Source organism: Chrysemys picta, chromosome 11, assembly GCF_011386835.1.
Source record: "Chrysemys picta bellii isolate R12L10 chromosome 11, ASM1138683v2, whole genome shotgun sequence".
NCBI lineage: Eukaryota > Metazoa > Chordata > Testudines > Emydidae > Chrysemys > Chrysemys picta.
Window position 1 is genome coordinate 39,615,126 of NC_088801.1, and position 20,530 is coordinate 39,635,655.

Sequence of the window (20,530 nt, forward strand, 5' to 3'; positions counted from 1 at the left end):
ATGCATACACATGGGGGACAGAGTTAAGGCTGAATGTATGGTCTTAATTTTGTAATTTCCTGACATTTTTGTGCTTAACCATGCAATCATAACATGTTCTTGACATTATATTTGATGGAATTTTGTAGTGTTTTTTGGAAAGAAAAATCAAATTCCACAATATGGAACTATGTGGCAACAGACCACCAGAATATCCTATCCCATGTAGCAGAAATGGTCCACCAGAGGATGCTGTTACTGCCCCTCGGACAGTATTTTCAATTAAAGCAAAATTGACCGCTTTGTGGAGTGGTGGCGAAAGGCTCTTTGGAACACATAAGCCCCACTCCTACGCTACGCGGGAGATCTGCCCACTGAGTGGCCATGCACAGGTGCCCATGCACTCTTTGGGCACCACAGAAAGGAGCTGGGCACCAACTGATACAGAAGGCCCATGCTGCGTGTGCACCAAAGGTGTTATGCAGGTGACACAGGATGGTAGCTATGGGTCTGTGTTTGATCCAGTGGCCCTAGTACCCAATACAGTCTGTGTGCAGAGGCTGTGACTACTATTCCAGCACACAGGTTGGAATAGTTGCTGTGGGATAGGGGAACAACACAGCATCCTGTACCCTGCCCTTGGGGAGGGGAGGTGCAGTAGTTTTCAGCTGACCAACCACAAGTTCATCATGAATAAAGTAAGGGGTCCACAACAGCCCTTATTTATTTATTCCTTGCATGCTATGTACACTGCCTCATTCACGACGCACAATCGCTAAATCTTTCACTACACAGCTAGGAAAGCCATATGAACACTTGCACCTCAGCCTACCTTTATTCCAAACGATACTAAAAAGTACTCAAAAATTGTAACCACTGTAGTGCATATGTGCGAAGTGTGATTTTCAAAGGCTTAAAACTCATTCAAATCAAAACTAATTTTCACAGGAACACTCCAAGGTACTTCTTCTCAATGAGGGAGGTTTCTCTACCAAATTTCAACTTTCATCTTGAACCATTTCAGAGCTAAAGCTGATCCAAAAGAAAAGCTGGAATAATAATATTTAAAGTGTGTGGCCTTTTTTCACAAGTCAGAAATGGCTAAACCATTTCTGTTAATCTTACAAAAAAGATTCACCTTCAGAAAGGGATTGAGTATAGGAAATTTCAGTCAAAAAATAAGTGTTTCTGAAAATTGTAGGTCACTGAAATAAGGGTGCTAGAATGGAAATTCTAATGCAGATTTCACTGTTAAAGTCACTGCTGTGCCAATGTAATACAAACAGCTCCCAGGTATTAAACAGCTCCCATAATATTAAAATTATGTATAAATGAATTAAAATGATTTCAAAAATAATTTGAAGGAAAAAATAATTGACAACAATATGACCGTAATCTTATTTGCAAGTCATAAGAATTAAGGATTTATCTACAAATGGCTGCAAATGTTTTAAAAGATTGAAAGCATTAAATGCAATATTGTAAGTACAAATTCAAGCTATTTTTAATTATATAAGGGGGATGGAAAGAGAGAGGAAGGAAGTTTAAAAAAGCAGACACTTTTATAGCAGCTACTGAAAAGAGAAGCCAGTAGAAAATGGTGGCCTTGAGAAAGTAAATGTGGATAAAGAAAGAAAGTAGACAGTATTTTCAGTTTTCTCAAAGCCTTTAAGTGCTCCCTTTACTGCATGCTTGATTTCTCTCTAAATAAAACATAATGTATCTATAAAGTGTATCAAACAGTTTAGTGTTTTGTATCAAAGCATTTGATTTGTATCATCCTAGATTTCACTGAAGTGCATGACTGTGATCACATTCAGTAAATAAGAGAAAATGTCTTCAATTTTTTTTTCAGCACAATTTTTATTTTATATTTTAGGTTGGCATGACAACCGAAGAAATAGATTCCATTGTTCATCACGAAATAATCAGACAAAATGCCTATCCTTCACCTCTAGGCTATGGAGGTTTTCCCAAATCTGTTTGTACCTCTGTGAACAACGTGGTATGTCATGGTATTCCTGACAGGTATTCCCATAATAACACATATTTTACCACTGCAAACAAAAATGTTACGTTAATGTTCATAACTTAGAGGTTAATATTAAACATATTTCAGTTTAACTAAAAAACACCTATAAACCTATTGCAGCTGCATAGCATGCTACGATACTGTGGTGATGGGCACTTGGTAGTTTGTTTAATAATAATAAAAAGATAATCGACTGTTTGTCGTGACACTCATAAATTGTGGTGTAATGCCTCCAGAGTTTAGAGTCTGAAAAAATACAATACAGTAAATACTTCTAATTTTTCAGCAAAATACATGTAGTTTAAGGAATTGAAGATATTTGAATTGATGTAAATTTTTATTATTGGCAATACACTAGGCTGCTCACAAAATAAAATCAGTTCACTATAAATCAGAGTAAGTATGGTGGTAGATTTTCAGACACTGATAATGTTTTCTGTCAGTTGTTTGTCATTACACTATATTCATCTGCACTTGTTATTTAAGTAGCAAGAGCTGAAGATTAGAAAAGGTTATTCCATTTGTCTCCCTCCTCCTCCACCAAAAAATATCTTCTCCCCTCTCCACCCCCAGATTTGTATGTGTGTGTCATTAGGTGTTTGTTCTTATATTCCCTTTGTTGAGAACTGTCTGTCACCATTATTTTTTTTTGTCTGTTTATGTTTCAGTCGACCTCTTCAGGATGGAGATATTATCAACATTGATGTCACAGTGAGTAATTCATATAAAAAATAGTCTTTGATCAACTTTACAATTGCTAGTAGCAACAGGAAGAGCAGTAGATTGAAAATGTGGAATGCACAGATGGATGTGCTGTTTATTTCTAAGCCAAGGCACAAGCAGCTGGTTTCCTTTTTTGTTTTTAACTCTGTGTTTATTCCAACTAGACCCAGGCCTGACTTGAATTTAGGGCTGGAATCAGATGCACTGAGATCAATGTTGGCCTAAGTGAAATGTCAACCCAATCCTGCTATGTGTCATGTTTTTGAGAAGGTGTAATTGTTATTGATCCACTGTGTAGTTAATGCAGAGCACCACAGTACTGGGCAGCAGCTGAAGACAGATATGTATGAGATGAGCTAACATGAAGAAAGCCAGCATTTTTCCTTCACTCTGCCAAGATTGATCTTCCTCTTCCTGCTGATTTTGAGTGGGGCCTGTCATTATCTTACTCTGTCATTAGAGGCTACATTGGCCTGTGTATGTCAGTCTATTTGGACAGCAACTCTTTTGCTAGCAGTGTTCCCTACATTTATTAAAATCTCTGAAGGTAGTGTTGTGTTCCATTTCTGGTATAAGAGCCTTGAACCCTTTACTCACAAACAGATAGTGTGATATAACCGTTGACTTAACATTTTCACAGAATGGTCACTTATACCATTTAAATAAAGGCTGACCAAATTAGCATTGGAACAAGAAAATACGGAAACAGAAAACCTAATTGTGATGCTTTTTGGTATTTTCATTTATTGAAATGGGGATTAATCATGCTTTGTGGTTCTTATTTTTGTCCCCCTGCGGTAAGTTTCCCCAAAGCTTTAGCAATTTATTTCCAGTGTATACACAAATGTATTCCTGAATTCTAAACATTAGTTTACAATAATAAATGGTATAGAATAAAGTTATGTTTTGTAAGGGAAAGTTTTTTAACCATTAAAGAATTTCCTGATACATGTACCGATAGTTTGATATTGCTTATCATGGGCCAAATTCACCTCTGGCATAAGTGGGAGCAGCTCTAAAGTGCCATAACGCTGACCTCGCATTTAAAGCTTTTTAGATAGTTCTTTACATTTTATTTAGTCAACTTGAACTTTTGCCTCATTATACCATTCACTTATGATCCTGTACTGGGTTTTTTAACTTATTTTACTGCATTCCACCTTACTCTACACTTTCTAGCTGTAGATATTTGTTCTATTTGATTTACATAAAATGATCTGTATCCTTCCAAATATATTTTTGGCCCTAATCCTTGACTGGTTTGAATTGGTGTGGCTTCACTGACTTTAGTGGAACTATGTCCGTTTACAGCAGCTGAGAGAATCTGGCCTCTTCTTTCTTTAAATCAAATCTGGTTTAAAGTTAATTTTACTTTTTTTTTATTGCCCCCAAAGATAACATTGACTCCTTAGATTAATAACAAAATACACATTCATACAGGTATTTTCCACAGTGACTGTTCTAAGCATTTTTATATCTGTTTTTCTTTGCTTTTTCTACTCTTCTTTTCAGATAACATTTGATTAAATAAGAGGGGTATTTTTTAAAATACATTGAGTTTTTCTTCTGTTTAACCTCATAAAATAAAATAAATCTTGCAAGTATCCAAGAATATGACAGTTGTGGGAACAGAGCACATGAGTCTTTGACTTCCTATCTTTGGGTGTGTGTGTGTGTATATCTATATTTTCAGTGATATATATATCTATATATAGATATAGATATAGATATATAGATATATATAAACATTGTGTTTGGTAATTGTTCATTTCCAATATGTCTGGAAAAAATATTGCTTTGTAGTGTTTATAATTGACCTATTAGTTTATTTTTAATGAGAAAAACTGGGACATTTCACAGATGGAAACAATTATTATGGACATAACAGTACAGTTACAGTAGACAATGTTTTCACCCTCAGCTCTTCTACAATAATTTGTTTATGAATGTGTACAGGATCTATAAAATGATTACATAATAATCTGCCAGCTATCAAATGTAAATACTTCACAGTGAGTGCAAATTATCTAGGAATAAAAAATTAAATGTATTTTATACAAGTGGGTTTGTGAAATTTCATAGATGAAATATAAAGGCATTTTATTGACTTAAATCATGTTGCCTTTAAAATTTCAAAAGAAGTCTAGAAACAAAAACATTGTGCTTCACCAACATACTACAGCTCTCAACCATCCATTATCAAGTATCATGTCCTACATCTTAGTTCTAGCACTGGCTGTTATAGAACTAGCATATCTTACTTTATGTTATTGTAATTTATTAATGTCAAAAATATGTAATTGTGATAAGTGGGTTGTAGTAAACCCTAATTGTATTTAAGAAATTGTTTTGATAGTATTAGATGAGTCCTGCTTCATTAATTTAGATGCCAATCCTCCAAGCCCTCAGTGCATGCAGTTCTTATTAAAGTCATGCAGAGCTTGCAGGATCAACCCCCTGTGTTCTATTACAATTGTGCTCATTTTTCTGACATGGTAACGGTCAGATTTTTTACAGTTTGGTGTCTGATAGATTGAGAGTTGTTCTACTAAAAATGATCTGGTCCGATTAAAAGTGAACCTGCTAGAACAAAAACTGTCCTATAACATATAACAACATAATGAAAAGCTGCAGTGATGTTCTTAACTGGCAGAAAAAGGTGTATAACTAAGGGCTTGAGTCCACTCTCATTGGAGCCAGTGAGAGCAGGATGGGGCCTTTTTGTTGAAATTCAACTTTCATTATGACCCTGTTACCACTCACTCATAAGTATATCTAAAAAATGTTTAAAGTCTCAACTTGAGTATAATATTTTTTGTGGAAAAGTGTGAGAAAAATATCATTAGTCATTTTTTGAGTTTGGGAGTGGGCAAAGAATACTTGGCCATTAAAAAAAGAATCACAAATCTTCTTTCACAAATAACTCACAAGTAGCAGAACTTTAAGCACTGAAGTGTGTTAGTCTCTGAAGAGGAGTTGCCTACTAAATTTGAGAAAAAGATATTTTATAACACCAAAGTTGTATGCAATTAAAATTGTCCTTTATACATGCACAGGAAAATGTTTAATAGTCTTTTAGTTACATTATTGCCTGAAGTACTGTGGAGCTGCAAAACCCTTTTTAATGCCACATTATAAGACTTCACAGTAAAAGAGCGGGGTTTTCCTGTGTTTGTAGAGAAATCTATAGGGTGCTGTAGTTCAAAATCTACGTTGCTGCTGAAGAACAGTTGCATAATTGCATAATCAAAAAGGTAGAGGTTTTGTGTATCTAACAGAATGCTGCATTTCTGATGTGTGCAACTTCATAGTGCCAGAGCTACGTTTTTTTTAGTAGTTTGGATTTCTAATCAGGCTGTGAAATGTATATTTTAAAATTCAATTTGGGTGATATTCACTGTGGTGTGAGAAGCCAATAAAAGGCCTTCCCAGCCACTAACACCAGGTGTAGGGACAGCCTCAGCACCCCCTGTATGAGTAGGGTCTGCACTGCCTAAGCCAGTGTGTAGGAAGACATTGAGGTCAGAGAAACCATGGGATCTACAATCATGTCAATCCAGTGGCACCAACATACACTATACAGGCAGGTGGCATGGACAGGCAGCTGCAGCAGCTACTATCCCAGCCCATAGGGTGGTGTAGTATCTCTGAGAGGGCTGCGCTGCACCCTTGCGCCCTGGTCCTGTTTTGGGAAGTGGATTTCATCTTCCTCAGACCCACTCCTACCTCTTGCACATCTTTGACATAAAAGTCAATTACTCTAAGGGCTGGTCTTCACTACAGGGAGCTCATGCTGCTGCAATCAATGCAGCAGAGGTCGATTTAGCGGGTCTAGTAAAGATCCGCTAAATTGACAGCAGAGCGCTCTCTGGTCAACCCAGGTATTCCAGCTCCCTGAGAAGATTAAGGTAAGTTGATGGGAGAGCATCTCCACTTGACGCAGCGCAGTGAAGACACCGTGGTAAGTTGACCTAAGCTACGTCGACTAACGCTACATTATTCATGTAGCTGGAGTAGTAAAACTTAGTTCGACTTACCCCGGTAGTGAAGACAAGCCCTAACTTCCTGTAGATTAAATGAATGTAATTGTTTGTGTATTTGGGGTTCTTAGAACCTTCCATTTTTGCATTTCCAGTATTTTTTCAAATGTTCAGTCCTAGACATAAAACTGAAGGGTTTTACATATAATTTGTCATTACAATTGTACCTCAAAGTTGCATTTTTGGTCTAATTTCTAATCTTTTATTTCCTCTACCTTATTTTTACAAATTGAGCTTGAAGGCAACCTAAAAGAAAACCTGTCTGTTAAAATAGATAGGATGAATGTAACTAACAGGAGATCTGTTTCTGAATGTAAAACAAGAAAATGTCTTTACATTTCTACATATGTTTAGGTATATTGCAATGGCTACCATGGTGACACTTCTGAAACATTTTTGGTGGGCAATGTGGATAAATCTGGTCAAAAGTTAGTGGAGGTTGCCAGGAAATGTAGAGATGAAGCAATTGCAGCTTGCAGACCAGGGGCTCCCTTCTCTGTAATTGGAAACACAATCAGGTAAGCCTTATACTGACAAGTAAAGGGAGGGCTGGCAAGTGGGACAAAGGTTATTGGTGGTTTGGTATAAAGCTGATGACATGTTTTATGATTCAGAACCATCATTTCAGTCTGATATCAGTATGTGAACTGCCAGGCTATAATGTTGTTCCTTGGATAAGAAAGATTTTAAAAAGTGAATTACACTGGGGTCAGCAAAGATACCTGTAGAAAGACTCAAAGATGTTTATCAGACTGCTGTGGTTTTAGATTAAGAGGTGTGATTTGTAGTGTTTTCCATCCACTTTTTTTATTATTTTTACCTGAAACATCACATCTTCAATAGAATCACTGTAAGAAGATTAAAAACCCACATTCTTTTTGTTGTATAGAAAATAATGTTATAAAGGAATTAGTCAACATCAATAAGTCGCTTTGCTAAAAAAGTATAAAAATATTTAGCTCAGGAAATTCTTACCTTTCAAACCAGAGTGCACACAAATATCATAAAGGAAAGAGCACCCACTTGAAGAGGTTTTCCTATTTTGCATTTGTTCTTTTTTATAAAAGTAATCTTTGATTTTGTTCTTGTTGGTTTGAATTAAAATATGTCATCATTTCCTGCATGTATCTAGTTCTTTGATTAATTTATGTTTACAAATATTATTTTTTTAAATAGACACGTCATATACATTTTCCTTAACAGGTACCTCACTGGTACTTTTGTGAATATTAATGGATATGACAAACTATTGCATGCATTCTGATTGCTTAAAAGCTGCAAGGCTTAGTCACTTAGAAAAGATGCTGCCTTTTTTTCTTTGTAAATCTTCAAATACTTTAAGGGGAAAAAAAGAGAGCGGCAAAATATCAGTTAGATGTATTTATAGCTTTAAAAATATTGTAACAGAGTCTGAATCAAACTTTAGTAAAACCTCTTTGGGTTATATCTGAGAAGCTTTTATTGAAGACTTTGTACAAAATTGTGTTTTTGACAGTTTTAAATTATAGGCTAACTAGCCTGGGGAAAAAGGATAGTGTCTTTCTGTTCTTTCATAGGAAATGTTGAATCAGACCCCTACTGGGAAAAGAAATTTAATGCATATCTCACTATCTTACTGTCCATGAATATAATAGAAGTGAATTCAAAATGTAGTTTTATTTTTGCAAATGGGATGAGTCGATAGAGGCACCTCATATTTTTGAACACCTAGGGTTCAACAGATTTACTGGTGGTGCTCTTGCATTTTAACAAAATTTATTCTTGAGTAGAAGGGGGCACAGAACACTAGATTCTTATTCAAGCATTCTATCGAGCTCTGCATTCATGGCTGTGTCTAAAGGGCATGTCAGCCTTTGATTCTCTCTGAGAGGTAATTATCCTTTTCCTGTCACGGAACAACAAATGATAGCTAACTACAGAGGCACATTTGCAGTAGTCACATTCATCAACTGCAGAAAAAAATTCAATTTAATTGTGCAACACAGCTGCACATAGGCTTTTTGAGCATTTCTGTTGTTCTCACTGTCTTGCTATTCCTCCCTCCAGATCTATTTTTTAAACTTTTTTTTCTGGTTATTTTTTCCCCCTTTTTGTCTCTTCTTCCATTTTTACTCTCTGTACTTTCTTGTTAAAGTAATTTTCCTTTGTGGCTCTCATTCTTTTTTCCCCATTGAAGGCTATGAATGTAGAAAATTATCACAATTACTCATATAATTGAGCCTCTTTGTAGCAAGTGCAACTCCAGTAGCCTTTCTCCATCATGAAAATGGTTTCATTATAGGGTTTTTCATATTCTCTGACACCATCTACACAGAGGAACAGGCGTGCAGATGAGATGTACTAGGAACAGGGTAGATCAGTAAGGTCACAGTAGGAATAATTAGCTCTGCTATGGAAAGAGCATCTAGGCCTTTTACTGCTACATAAATGTACTGTCCGTGGCTTTTAGTCACAAAAAAACTTACTAACAAATGGAGCTCCCGCCTACTACTTTGAAAAAAAGATTTGTATCAACACTACAATTTTCCATCATTAAGACTAATAACACAGAGCCTAGTATACATCAAGGGGAATAAAAAGAAAAATCTCACATTCAAGTGGCGGCTGGGTGCTGACCTTTGTTCCCTTTTTTTGTGTTCAACTTAACTCTTCACAAAAAAGAGCCACCGCCACACCAACATGCAGGTGAACTCCAGCTAGTGCTAGCAAAGCATGGCATTCAGTTGGAAAATCTGATAAATCTCCATGCAAGATAATGCATTTCATTACAGATTCACTACATTAATTCTAGCTATATTAAAAAAAAAAAAAAAAAAGAGCAGAATTGAAAGTGACATTGGATTTTTCGCTGTGTTGATGCAGAGGTCAGTTTTCTCACAGAGTGTAAATATGTATGCAAAGGCTCCATTGAAAAGCAAATTAATCAGAACTAGTGCTTGTTCAAAACTGCGTACAAAAGAACAGATCATGAACTTTTTTTTCAAGATTTTATTGTGCAGACTATTTTAATGTGCTGTTTTGTTTAAAACTACTGTAACACTAACTCTGATGAAGGAATGTCCTGATGTGTTGAATCATCATTTTCTGTAGATTTGTCACTTTGCATTTACATATGCAGTAAAAATCTTAGTTCAGTGGAAAAATATATAATATAAATACCTGTAAGCAAACACCTAAAGCTAGAAGTGTTCAGACCCATCAAAATGGAAATGTGTCTAGACACCTTTCATCCCAACTTTTGCTATAAAGCAGATTTGCATAACATATCATACATACCAGAAATAAGCAGAATATATGATTATTTGGGCTGGATGTGGGTGTAATTACAGGATCAGAATGGACGTGCATACTTTAGTATATTCTTTTTACAGTGGCTCAGAAATTCTGTGTTTTAAATTGAATATATAGTATATAGTAGCTCTTCAGTGTCATCAGCTGAAACTTACAAATAAAGACATTACATGAATGGATCAATTTCCTTTGCCTATCAAATTGCTAATCCTTTGCTAAGATTCCGGTTAAATTGATGGCAAAGGTCCCATCGACTTCAGAGGGAGCAGGATTGGGCCCTCATGTTCTATTTTCTTATACCCTTTGTGACGCTTTTCTTTTAAGATTAAATGTAGTTTGAATTATAGTTTTTATACATTTATACAGTGTAATTGTTATGTAGTGAGTTTAGATATGTGAAAGTGTTGTGAATAAATAGATCCAAACAATGTAAATGTGGCATAATTAAATAAACCAGTTTCAAACTCATAGGAAAAAATTGCAGTGATGAAAGTATTAATAAATGGTTTTTAAATGTTTAACTCATAAGTATATGTTTTGATATTAATTTAGAACAATATAAAGCAGATTTTAAAAAATCTGTTTCTATCAGATTATGCACATTTAAACAATAAGTGGCTCAGGCAAAATAAGTCATTTTAATGTCATCTGTGATAGATTTTCCTTGACAGCTACTGTAAATTACAATTACACTGCTTCTCTCTACACTTGAAAGTAAGCATTGCAATAAATTATCTTTTATTTCAATCCATCATGTCTGCTTTTCAGAAACCGAGAACCTCAAATAAAAGTTCAACACTATTGTAAGAAAAATACAGTAATTTGTGTTCCAGTTTGAAACCAAAATGTACCTTTCTTTCAAAAAACAATTGTTGGCTTTCAAAAATATTACTAATTATACTTCAACATTTGTTGTCATTAAAGGGAATCCCTGAACTTGTGCATTCTCTCAATCTAAGATTACTACTTAAGAGAAAAATACCGTTAAAAGCTTGTAGTTGGATTTTGTAATTTGCCAAATGAGGTTATATTGTAGCATTCAAAATAAATATTATCTTCATGAGCAAATATAATTTAAACTAGTGATGTCTCTTTAAGAACATGCAAAAAATAGTAATGTATTCAATAACCATAGTTATTGAATACATTATTGAACCATAGTTATACATACAAATACTATTGTAAAGAAAAATGTGATTATTTTTTAATTCTAAGGTGCATTATGCTTTCATGTTACTCCCTAAACAAGAATTATTTTCATACTTTGATATTCTTGTCCCTGTTTGTAGAGCAGTTTTTCTGCCTCATCAGTGTGGGTCAGATCTATTTAGTAATTGTAGTCTTTTGTTGTTGTTGTTGCTCTTTTACACCATTTCAGTTAAGTTTTAATTTTTTTGTAAGGAAACTGGAATCTACAGTTAGAGGGTCAGATTCACCAGTAGCCTCCAACTGCTTTATGAAGCAGCCTTAACCTGTCTTAACTGGCTAGTTATCAGCTGCTTTGTGTCACCAGAGCGCGGAGTAAAGCTAGAGTGTACCACTATAAATGCTTACAATGGGATTGTTTCAGTTGTGTTTCTTTGGTGATTGCTTAGTGCATTGGGCCAGATCTGCCCTCCTGTGGAAAAACCTTCAAGAGAGCGTGAAAGAAACTGCCAAGTTCTCCCCATTTTGGCAAGGAATGGGATTTGCCCTAGATCCCTCTTGATCCCCCAGGACGTTAAGGGATCTGCTAGAGGCACAGGATCAGGGAGGCACTGGAGCCCCTGAGTGTGCTCTGCAGCTTCCTGGTAGGAGGGCTCTGGGACTTACCTCAGGCACCTCTGTCCCTAGAAGACCTTTGAGAGAGGTTCTACAGCATCAAGGGATAGCATTGTAGAGAATCCTGTCCTGCCTCTAGTTGCATGTAGCTTTTCTGCAGCTTGCCTGTAGGGTTTGTGGAGGGATGATGTGTATTTGCCCACTGTCCCATCCTTCTGTATGGATTCCTTTGTTCACAGAGGACAGTCCATAATTTGGGCGACTGTGGGAAGATGATGCTCTGGTGGTGGCTGATGTCCCACTTTCCCCCACCACTCATAGGAAGGGTGATATCTGAGTGCAGTTGGTTGCCATGTTGGCATCTTGGCGGGAGGATCTGGCCCATAGTGAGCAGTCCTGAGTTCTGCTTACAGTTCTGCTACTGATTGGTTGCGTGACCTTGCTTTAGATATTTAACCTCTCTTTGCCATCTGTAAAACAGGTATAATACCCAGGGCCCTGTGCACTCTACAGCACACTGGGATAACATTCCATGGCAACCACCAGACTAAAGTCTGCTGCAATGTTAAATTACTGTGTTGTCACTCCTGTCCTTCCCACTCCCTAACACAGCTATGGCTCATAGCTGAAAATACTCATTGAGGTAAAACTTGTCAATGGTTATTTTCAACAGGGATTATTTTGAAGAACGGGTTTTTTCTCTGTGCTCTCCAGGCAACCTGGCTCTGCTCCCCAGCCCTCATTCCACCATGTTATCCTGCTAGCCAGACTCAGGACCTTTTCCCCCATGTGTGCCCCAAGGGAAGGGAGAATTGTACAGCTCATCTCCTTGGCAACCAGAGCCTCAGCACCAGGGACATACTTTGGGCAGCCTGGCTCACCAGTTATATGTTCAGCTACCTCCACTGCCTGACTGAAGCTGGAGAAAGAGTGAGGCTAGTGCAGGCAAATCCTGGTAGGGCAGGGAGCCAGAAAACAAAACATTGAGCCCCAGGCTGCAGCAAATGGTGATTCCATGCCAAAAAATGCTGAGTTCCATGGTATCTTGGGGAAGAATCCCAAATTCCACAACCCCAGCATCACAGAGCCCACAGGGCCCTGACTGAGATGGGCATCTCTCTGAGTGATGTTTCAAGCTCTCTGCTGACTCAGGAAGACATCACTGGATCAGTTTACAGTCAGTTCATATTTACAAGGTTATCTCTGCACTATCAGGACTAAAAGCAATTTAAAAAAAAATGAATGCAGGGATTTTGGAGCACAATTTGTTAGCAAGACCTTAACTCCATGAATCGGTGGAACTGAGGAATACACAGGACCCTGAAGATCTCTCCTCACAGGTGTTAATACTTGTAGTCTTCTAAAATTCTCGGATGTGAGGTGCTACCATATGTAAGTGCAAATATTAGAAACAGGTTGAAAGTGGCTGAGTTTTATATCTACAGCTTTTTTCTTCACAGATGTTCTGTACAGCAATGCAGGTTCATACGATACATTACATTTTATGTAAAGAACATCCGTACTCTGCACTGTTTATGGGTGAAGAGGGAAGGTCAGCTGAGTACTTCAGTGCAGATGTCAAATACATATGAGCACAAAGATCCCTATTTTGATCAGACTGTAATAGCATAAGTAGTGATGCTAATAGAGTTGTTTTCATGCTCTTGAGCAAGGAAGAGGCAGAATTAATACAGTGCACAAGAACTACTTTCATTGTATGAGGAAGGAAAACTGTCTCAACCTTGTCTTCTCATGATGATGGCCATGGTGCTCCTGCTTTTGATGCCTCAAAGCAACTGCTGTTGCTTCTAAATTCTTAGTGTTGAACATTATTCTCAGTGGCTAGTTAAATGGTGCACACTGAAGCTTTCCATGCCAAGATACTTAGAGGACATAGCTCCTAGATAGAAGAAGACTATGTATTGCTATGGTAGAAGAGTTTTGAAAAGAAATCCTACAGCAAAGTTGTAAGCCTGAAAAAAATGGCCCTCGGTCTATCAACCTCTTTGGATGGTATAAAAGAGACACAGGCAAAACTGAATGGTGAATGGGATTGCTCTTGCACTGGCCAACATACTTTAAGAAAAATAGAGGTGGAACAAAAGCTTGTCAAATGTTGCATGAATGGTCTTCCACTCCTCCTCTCCCCTAGGGTAATTGTTTAAGAATATTTCATCCTTACATGAAGTGTTGCTTGTGTTGCACTAATTCTGGTTTTCTACAACTCACATCAGTTCACATTTTGTTCTTTATATGTTAGTGAATAAACTGTAATTTTCTAATTCCTCTCCACATCCATTGCTTCCTCCTTGGCCTTTACTGTCGTCATATCCGAGATGCATCCTATAGGGCTTTTCCATCTCTAACTTACATTATTTTTTTAATGTTATTTAAATTGTGTACTTCATGAGATAAAAATCCCAGCAGAATGGAGCTCAAGATCTTGTACCATTACTAGCAATTTCTGCCAAGAATTAGGAGAGCCTTAAAGAAGTTGGGGATATCTTACCTTGTTTCCCTTCAAAATCAAATGAAGTACTATCAAACATGCTTGTTAGCTTAGAAGGCAGGTACTAGCTAACATATGGAACCTGTTCAAGCAACCATTTTAGATCTGAGCTTTGCAACATTATTAACCACCATTGACCTGATTCTCCACCCTGTTACGCTTGTTTTACAGCAGCATCACACCACTTACTTCAGTTGTAGCAACAGTAAATTCTTGGCCTGTGATGCACAAAGGTGTGAATATCCCAGCTTCTGTAGGAAAGCATTTTGCAGTGTGTTTAAGTACTTACCTTTCATATTGACAGAAACAACCAGGTCCACTGGATTTGAAACCAACAAATTCAGCTTTTCAGTATTTTAGGTGGCATTTTTTTAAGTGTAAAACTAATCCTTTATTCTTTACAGTACTCCTGTTTGGTTTTAGAAATTGGATGGAAGTGATATGGATGAGCACAGCTGCCATCGTGGCCAATCTCAAATTAATAAGATAAAGACTTATTTGCAGGTCTAAGATAATGTTGATACATATAGTAATTTGACTTTCCCAGTAACTCAGGCTGGTGATTGTAAAGACTCTGCTTGAGGTTCTGATTCTAATCTTTAAAGCTTTGAAAGCACAGCTACCTGAGAAGCCCCTCTCCCTCTGCAAATAGCTGAACAGAGGGAAATCTATAGCCCTACACTGAAACTTTTGGGGACTGGGGTAGGGCATTCTTGAGGAAGGGCCCTAAGCTATAGAACCATATGCCTCCCGAGAGCAGGTTCATCCCAAATTCCTCATCTTTTGGATGCAATGTAAAACTTTGCACTGGCCTTCCCTAAACAGATAACAGTGACTGCAGAATAACCTAGCAGTGTCTTTTCTGAAAGGCAACCACCGGGAACAAGCCTACATTAGAAAGAGGCATAGAGAGGAGCTGAGTGATCTGGCCCTGTTTCAGCTCTTACTGATGTTCTGGTGCCCGAATATTGTGATTATGGACATGTTAGAAATAGGTGGACTGAGTTTAATTAGCATTACATGGATTTGCTAGACTTGTAATTTTTTTAAAGGGCCACAGACTGGTATCCCCAAATATGACCTGCTCTTTTTCTTTTATCTCTGCAAAAATCTGTGTTTGCAAAAATATTTGTAAATCTGTGTGTGTAGAGTCCAAACAAATGCCTCAGCGTGCATTTCCCAGATCTGCTGCAGGGTTCAGACTGCTGCTTGGTGGTATACGGGAGTCTCGTTTATTTGGTGGCCCTGCCTCGATTTCTATATTATTTAAGTTTTATTTGCAACAAATACGATTCTAGCACACTTGTTTGGCAAGACAACCCTCTGGAATATAAACTGACCAAGCTCTCAGAGTCCACAGCGATGGTCGGAACCAATAGCCCTGAGCTGTCAGATTCCAGTGTATTGGTATAAGAAAGCTGGAGCCTAACGATAACAATTGCCCTGGCTACATGGTTCCCTGTTCTACCGCTGATAATTCCAGAGACGCCTGGCTACTTTTCGATTGTGGATGGAGTTATGAATTGTGGGCGGAGCTTAAGTGCACCTGGACTCTGCCTCCAATATAAAGAATGCTGGGAGGAGCCTCCACTAACAGTGTGAATGTGTCATTGTGTTACACTCCAAAGAGATTATCACCAGCCACACTGCGTTACAAATATTTATTGTGAAAGTGCCTGGAATTATCCTAGTGTAACTGCTACATCTTGGGGATAATAGATTAGTGAGCGTGACATATTCCGAAACGCGGGCTTTGCGAGGGTCTGATGTCTATTGGAAATGGGCTTTGTCTCTTTCTCTTTTTTTTAATATTATATTATGTTTGGTGTCCCTTAAAGCCGCATAGCACATCAGAATGATTTCCGAGTCTGCCCCTACTTTGTTGGGCATGGAATAGGATCTTACTTCCATGGACACCCTGAAGTTTGGCATCACGGTAAGAAAGTCCATTGTGAAAGCTACGTAGGAATCTTACTGATGTATTTTAAACACTCAACACAGCTGCAAAAACCGACCCCCTGCCCAGGGGTCATTGCAATCTACCAGTCCTGAGCCAGCAGTAGCTCTGCTTCCCTGTGAATACAGCCACCCTCCTTATTAGTTGCTTGACGAGATTGCTGCCGGATTCCCAGGCTGGTGTGATTTGAAGGCACTGGGATTACTTGTTTGGGAGAAAAGTTAAAATTAATAAAAACAAAACCCCGCTGCATCAATATCCCAGCAGGGTCTATGACTGTTTTCTGTTTGCCTTTCTCTTCCCCCCTTTCAAATCGCTGACTGTTGCTGTTAAGCTTCATTACATCCTCCCAGTGCTGACAGCTGATGTAGCAGCACGTACCTCTTCGGTGAGTTCTAGGCTGCACGGCCCAGCCCGTAGCCCACGTTCTCCTGAGCGCTGGCTTGGGACGGCCCCCCCCCCTCCCGGGCAGCCCTGCTGGGCGCTCCCACTGGCCTGGCCGGCGTCGCTGCCAGGCAGGTCCCTGCGCCCCTTGGAATCAATGGACAATGGTTTTGCCGTTGAGTTCGCCAGGAGCAGAATCGGGCCCAGACTCTGCGCTGCCTATGGGCTGGGGGTGTGGGGGGAGTTAGTGATCAGCGCTGACTGCTCAGCCTCGGCCGGGTGTTTGCTGTGTCTTCACACCGTCCTCCCACTGCCAACCTCTGGGCCAGGCTCACAACATGGCTGGCGGCCTCTAACACCTGGTGACAAGAGATGCTTCGGGCCGCTGAGACAGGCCAGGATGAAGACACATAAGGCTCTACAAGGCCTTCAAATGTAGTTTGCAAACTATTTCGAAGGCCACTTGAAGCCTCCCAGAAGATCCGAGCGGAAGCTCAGCAGCTCAGTATCTCTGAATAGGAGTAAACCATTTCCCCCTCTGCCAGGCGTTCCTTGTTGGCCATATCCCACCTTGCAGGAGAGGCTCTCTTAGGAGGACACTCATAAGGTGTTACTTCCGGAGCATGTTTAGAAGAGGTCTAAATAATATCTAAGATCACAATAGACGGCAAACCGGAAAGCAGGGCCTGAGTAGTGCTCTCCTCTGAAGCAGACGTTTGAAACACCTTCCTAGATGACTACATAGCCTATGCCAAAAATATTTGTTAACGTGTGGATTTTGTTTTGCAACAAAAAGCCTCCATTACAAGAATAAGGATCGTCTAAACTTTTTTGTCTGACAAAATGCAACTTTACCTGCAGGCTTTTCCCTTGTTATAGTTAGTTTTGTTCTTCAGGAACAACAGATAACTTGTTTAAAGCCGGAAAGACTAAAGATCAATATGAATACAGTCCCTATTTGATTAGTTTTCTTCACGGATAGTCATAAACTGATCGAAACTGGCAAAGTTTATTGCAAAACAAACAAATTAGTGAACTGATTAAATTTTAAAATTCTGTAATTCCCTTAGAAGTGAGCTGGAACTCAGAATCGTTTCATCTATGCTTAATAGAGTGATCGTGCAGATCTTATACCTGGTTTTCTTTGGTTTGAGTTTGGGAAGATTAGTGTAAACGCTTTCCTTGGGTGTTTAAAGGGAATTACCTTACATGGTACCTGCGGGACAAAAAAGGGATTTTAAAAGCAAGTGCTGGTTATGTTTACTTAAAAAACAAACAAAAAACCCACCCACCATAAAAGCATTTTTGTTTTCTTTTGTAGATCATGACAGTGATTTGTTAATGGAAGAGGGAATGGCGTTTACAATAGGTTAGTAACTGCTGTGAATGTTTTTCTTTTGCTTTCTTTTTCAAAACCACATCCCTACCTTTTCTTTCTTTGACTATCTACTCTTCAGATTTGGGGATTTCGGGTAGGCTAACCCCATGGGAAGCAGATTGAAAACATCCTTTAAATTTTCATTTGTGAAATAATTCGTGGAAATAGTTGCCAAGTGATAAGATCTGGGAGAGGAAAATCCTCCACAAAATCTTATTAAATAACGGATTTGATCCATATTTTTGTAGTGTAGAGACTTATCCAACACATTTGGGAGCTGCCTTTGCAGAAATAGTACAGTCTAATTCTGTTACCAAAGCAATGTTTTTAACACCAAGCTATCTGGTGACTATTATGTCATTTGCTTCATGACAGGAGCTGTTGTGTGGTTTTTGATGTATTACATCCTAGCTAACCAGTCAGAATCCTTTCCCAGGAAGGATGAATGTGCTAAATACCAATCATAGAAAGCTTAAGGGGAAAAAAAGCCCTCTTCTCACTGTGTGCCTAAATGGCGCAGCAATTAGAGGGAAATAAGAAAATTGTTGTTTTGCTGATTTAATGAACATTTTAAGCCTGTTTTTAAAAATTCAAATATTTTAAAACTATCTGCTGTTTTTAAGAGTGGTTGGTGCTTTGGTTATTATCCACGGGGTCTTAATTAAAGCTTGATTAAAATGCCCTTCTTTAGTCTTTCACGAAAAAAAAATAAATGAGTAACGTCATACCTCAGAGTTTCCTCTTCCTCCTCTTTAGTTTTTATGTTAGTGTAGCAATACAATTTAAAAACTCTACCTTTGGGGCCCCTTTCTTTTCAGAACTAGAATAACGATGTGTTGTGGCCAGTTTAGAAAACGTTTTTCCCCCCCATTACAGAGCCAATAATAATGGAAGGATCGCCTGAATTTAAGACCCTAGAGGATAAATGGACTGCAGTTTCTGTAGACAATAAAAGGTGCCTGAATTTACTTCTTATATATTTTAAACTGTGGGATTGATCACTGACAGCCGGAAGGAATGGGTAAGTTTCATAGGCTCTGCTAGCCACCTTTGCTCCCTAATAATTGCAAAATGTGTATTTCAGATCAGCCCAGTTTGAGCATACCATTGTAATTACCTCAGGAGGAGCAGAAATCCTTACTGAAGTATTGGAAGAATCTTAAGGATGGATCAAGAAGTGGCTGAACTTACTGTGTTCTTGGATTGTCTATTAGCTTTACCAGCCCAGATGAGGTTTCTGGAACTTTTACGGGGAATGGGTGCTGTGTCTCCTTAGAGGAAATGGAATGGACAGTTTTTAGGGCATAATGTGAGTGACACATACTGCGAATTATTGCCTGATAAGTATTTAATAAAAGCCAGTTGATTTGTGTAAATCTTGAAACTACCGTGCACACTCTAAAAGCAAGAGTTTGGGTTCTTAATTATGAAGGGTGGGGGGAAGGGGACAGATACACAAAGCTAGTACTCCTGCTTCCAGATGCTTACACTGGACAAACACATATCGGATGATACTTAGTTAATGCAATTGAGAAGACAGAGGGAAATGATAGTTTCCTAGTATATCTGAACTGAGGAGAGCTATGGAACAATTTCCCTTCGTTGTGATTAGCACACTGCTATTTCCCAAGCTTGTGATCTACGCTAGTAGGAAAACTAAATAAATACATTCAAATACTTAATTTCCGAAATGTGGCGTTTGTGCTATCAAACCCAGAGATCGTATTCCTCCTGCGGTCCTGCCCAGAGGCCCTCTGCCCTCTTGGCTTCCCCCCCGCCCAAGAAAAAAGTGATTACGGGTGAGCTAAAAAGCGTCTTTCCCTTGTTAGATCAACCATCGCCCTCACTGTAGAATTAGCCAGCTTGGCCATGTTCTACTGAGCATTCGTTTTTCTAAAGATCTCAGCTGCAGTTATGAGAAACTCATTCGGCATTTTTGAACGTTTAGCAAAAATTAAGAAGTGGGCTTTGGGACATAAGGCTCCTAGTTAGATGACCCCAGCTTCCCCTCAGGTGGTTGCTTATTTGGGGGAGTTTGGACTTTTAATAAGAACTGCAACTGTTCTGATCACATGAATATTGATAATTAATAATTAATCCAGCTGCACAACTTCAAGATGAATTGCTAAAATCTCAGGCCGGACCTGTCCTGAAGATTAAGGTTTTGAGCTGCCATTAGGTGGCTGCTAATCACCCTGCCCGAATGTGTAAGTGTTTTTAATTTGGTATTTAAATACACTGGGTGCTGCTGTTGCGCTTGCAGATCTCCAGCACCGGCACTGCAATGTCAGAGATAGAAAAGTGGCATTCAAAACTGCCACAAGCCCAACGGCAACTCCAGTCAGTTTTTGTTACTGATGACTTACTCTTTATCATCAGCACTTGCCTTCTCTTTGCGAACTGCTTCTGTTAGACTCTTACCAGCCCAGAGTGTATTGACTGATGCGGGAGGGTGTCAAGTTAACCGAATTCTACT

The 20,530-nt window shown here is 38.5% G+C and overlaps 1 protein-coding gene across 4 annotated transcripts in view; it reads left to right on the forward strand.

Moving 5' to 3' along the window:
* METAP1D (methionyl aminopeptidase type 1D, mitochondrial) overlaps positions 1-19,736 on the forward strand; it is a 63,248-nt gene extending 43,512 nt beyond the window's left edge. For 3 of the 4 annotated variants that reach the window (XM_005290460.4, XM_042860736.2, XM_042860737.2), the window contains 7 exons: positions 1,859-2,007; positions 2,680-2,722; positions 7,129-7,292; positions 16,174-16,271; positions 17,998-18,045; positions 18,931-19,009; positions 19,139-19,736. In XM_005290460.4, the coding sequence (XP_005290517.2) occupies positions 1,859-2,007; positions 2,680-2,722; positions 7,129-7,292; positions 16,174-16,271; positions 17,998-18,045; positions 18,931-19,009; positions 19,139-19,217 (660 nt within the window). In that variant the 3' untranslated portion in view covers positions 19,218-19,736. The remainder of the gene's footprint in view (positions 1-1,858; positions 2,008-2,679; positions 2,723-7,128; positions 7,293-16,173; positions 16,272-17,997; positions 18,046-18,930; positions 19,010-19,138) is intronic. The other variant, XM_024114811.3, reaches the window with a different exon arrangement.
* Positions 19,737-20,530: the final 794 nt, after the last annotated feature.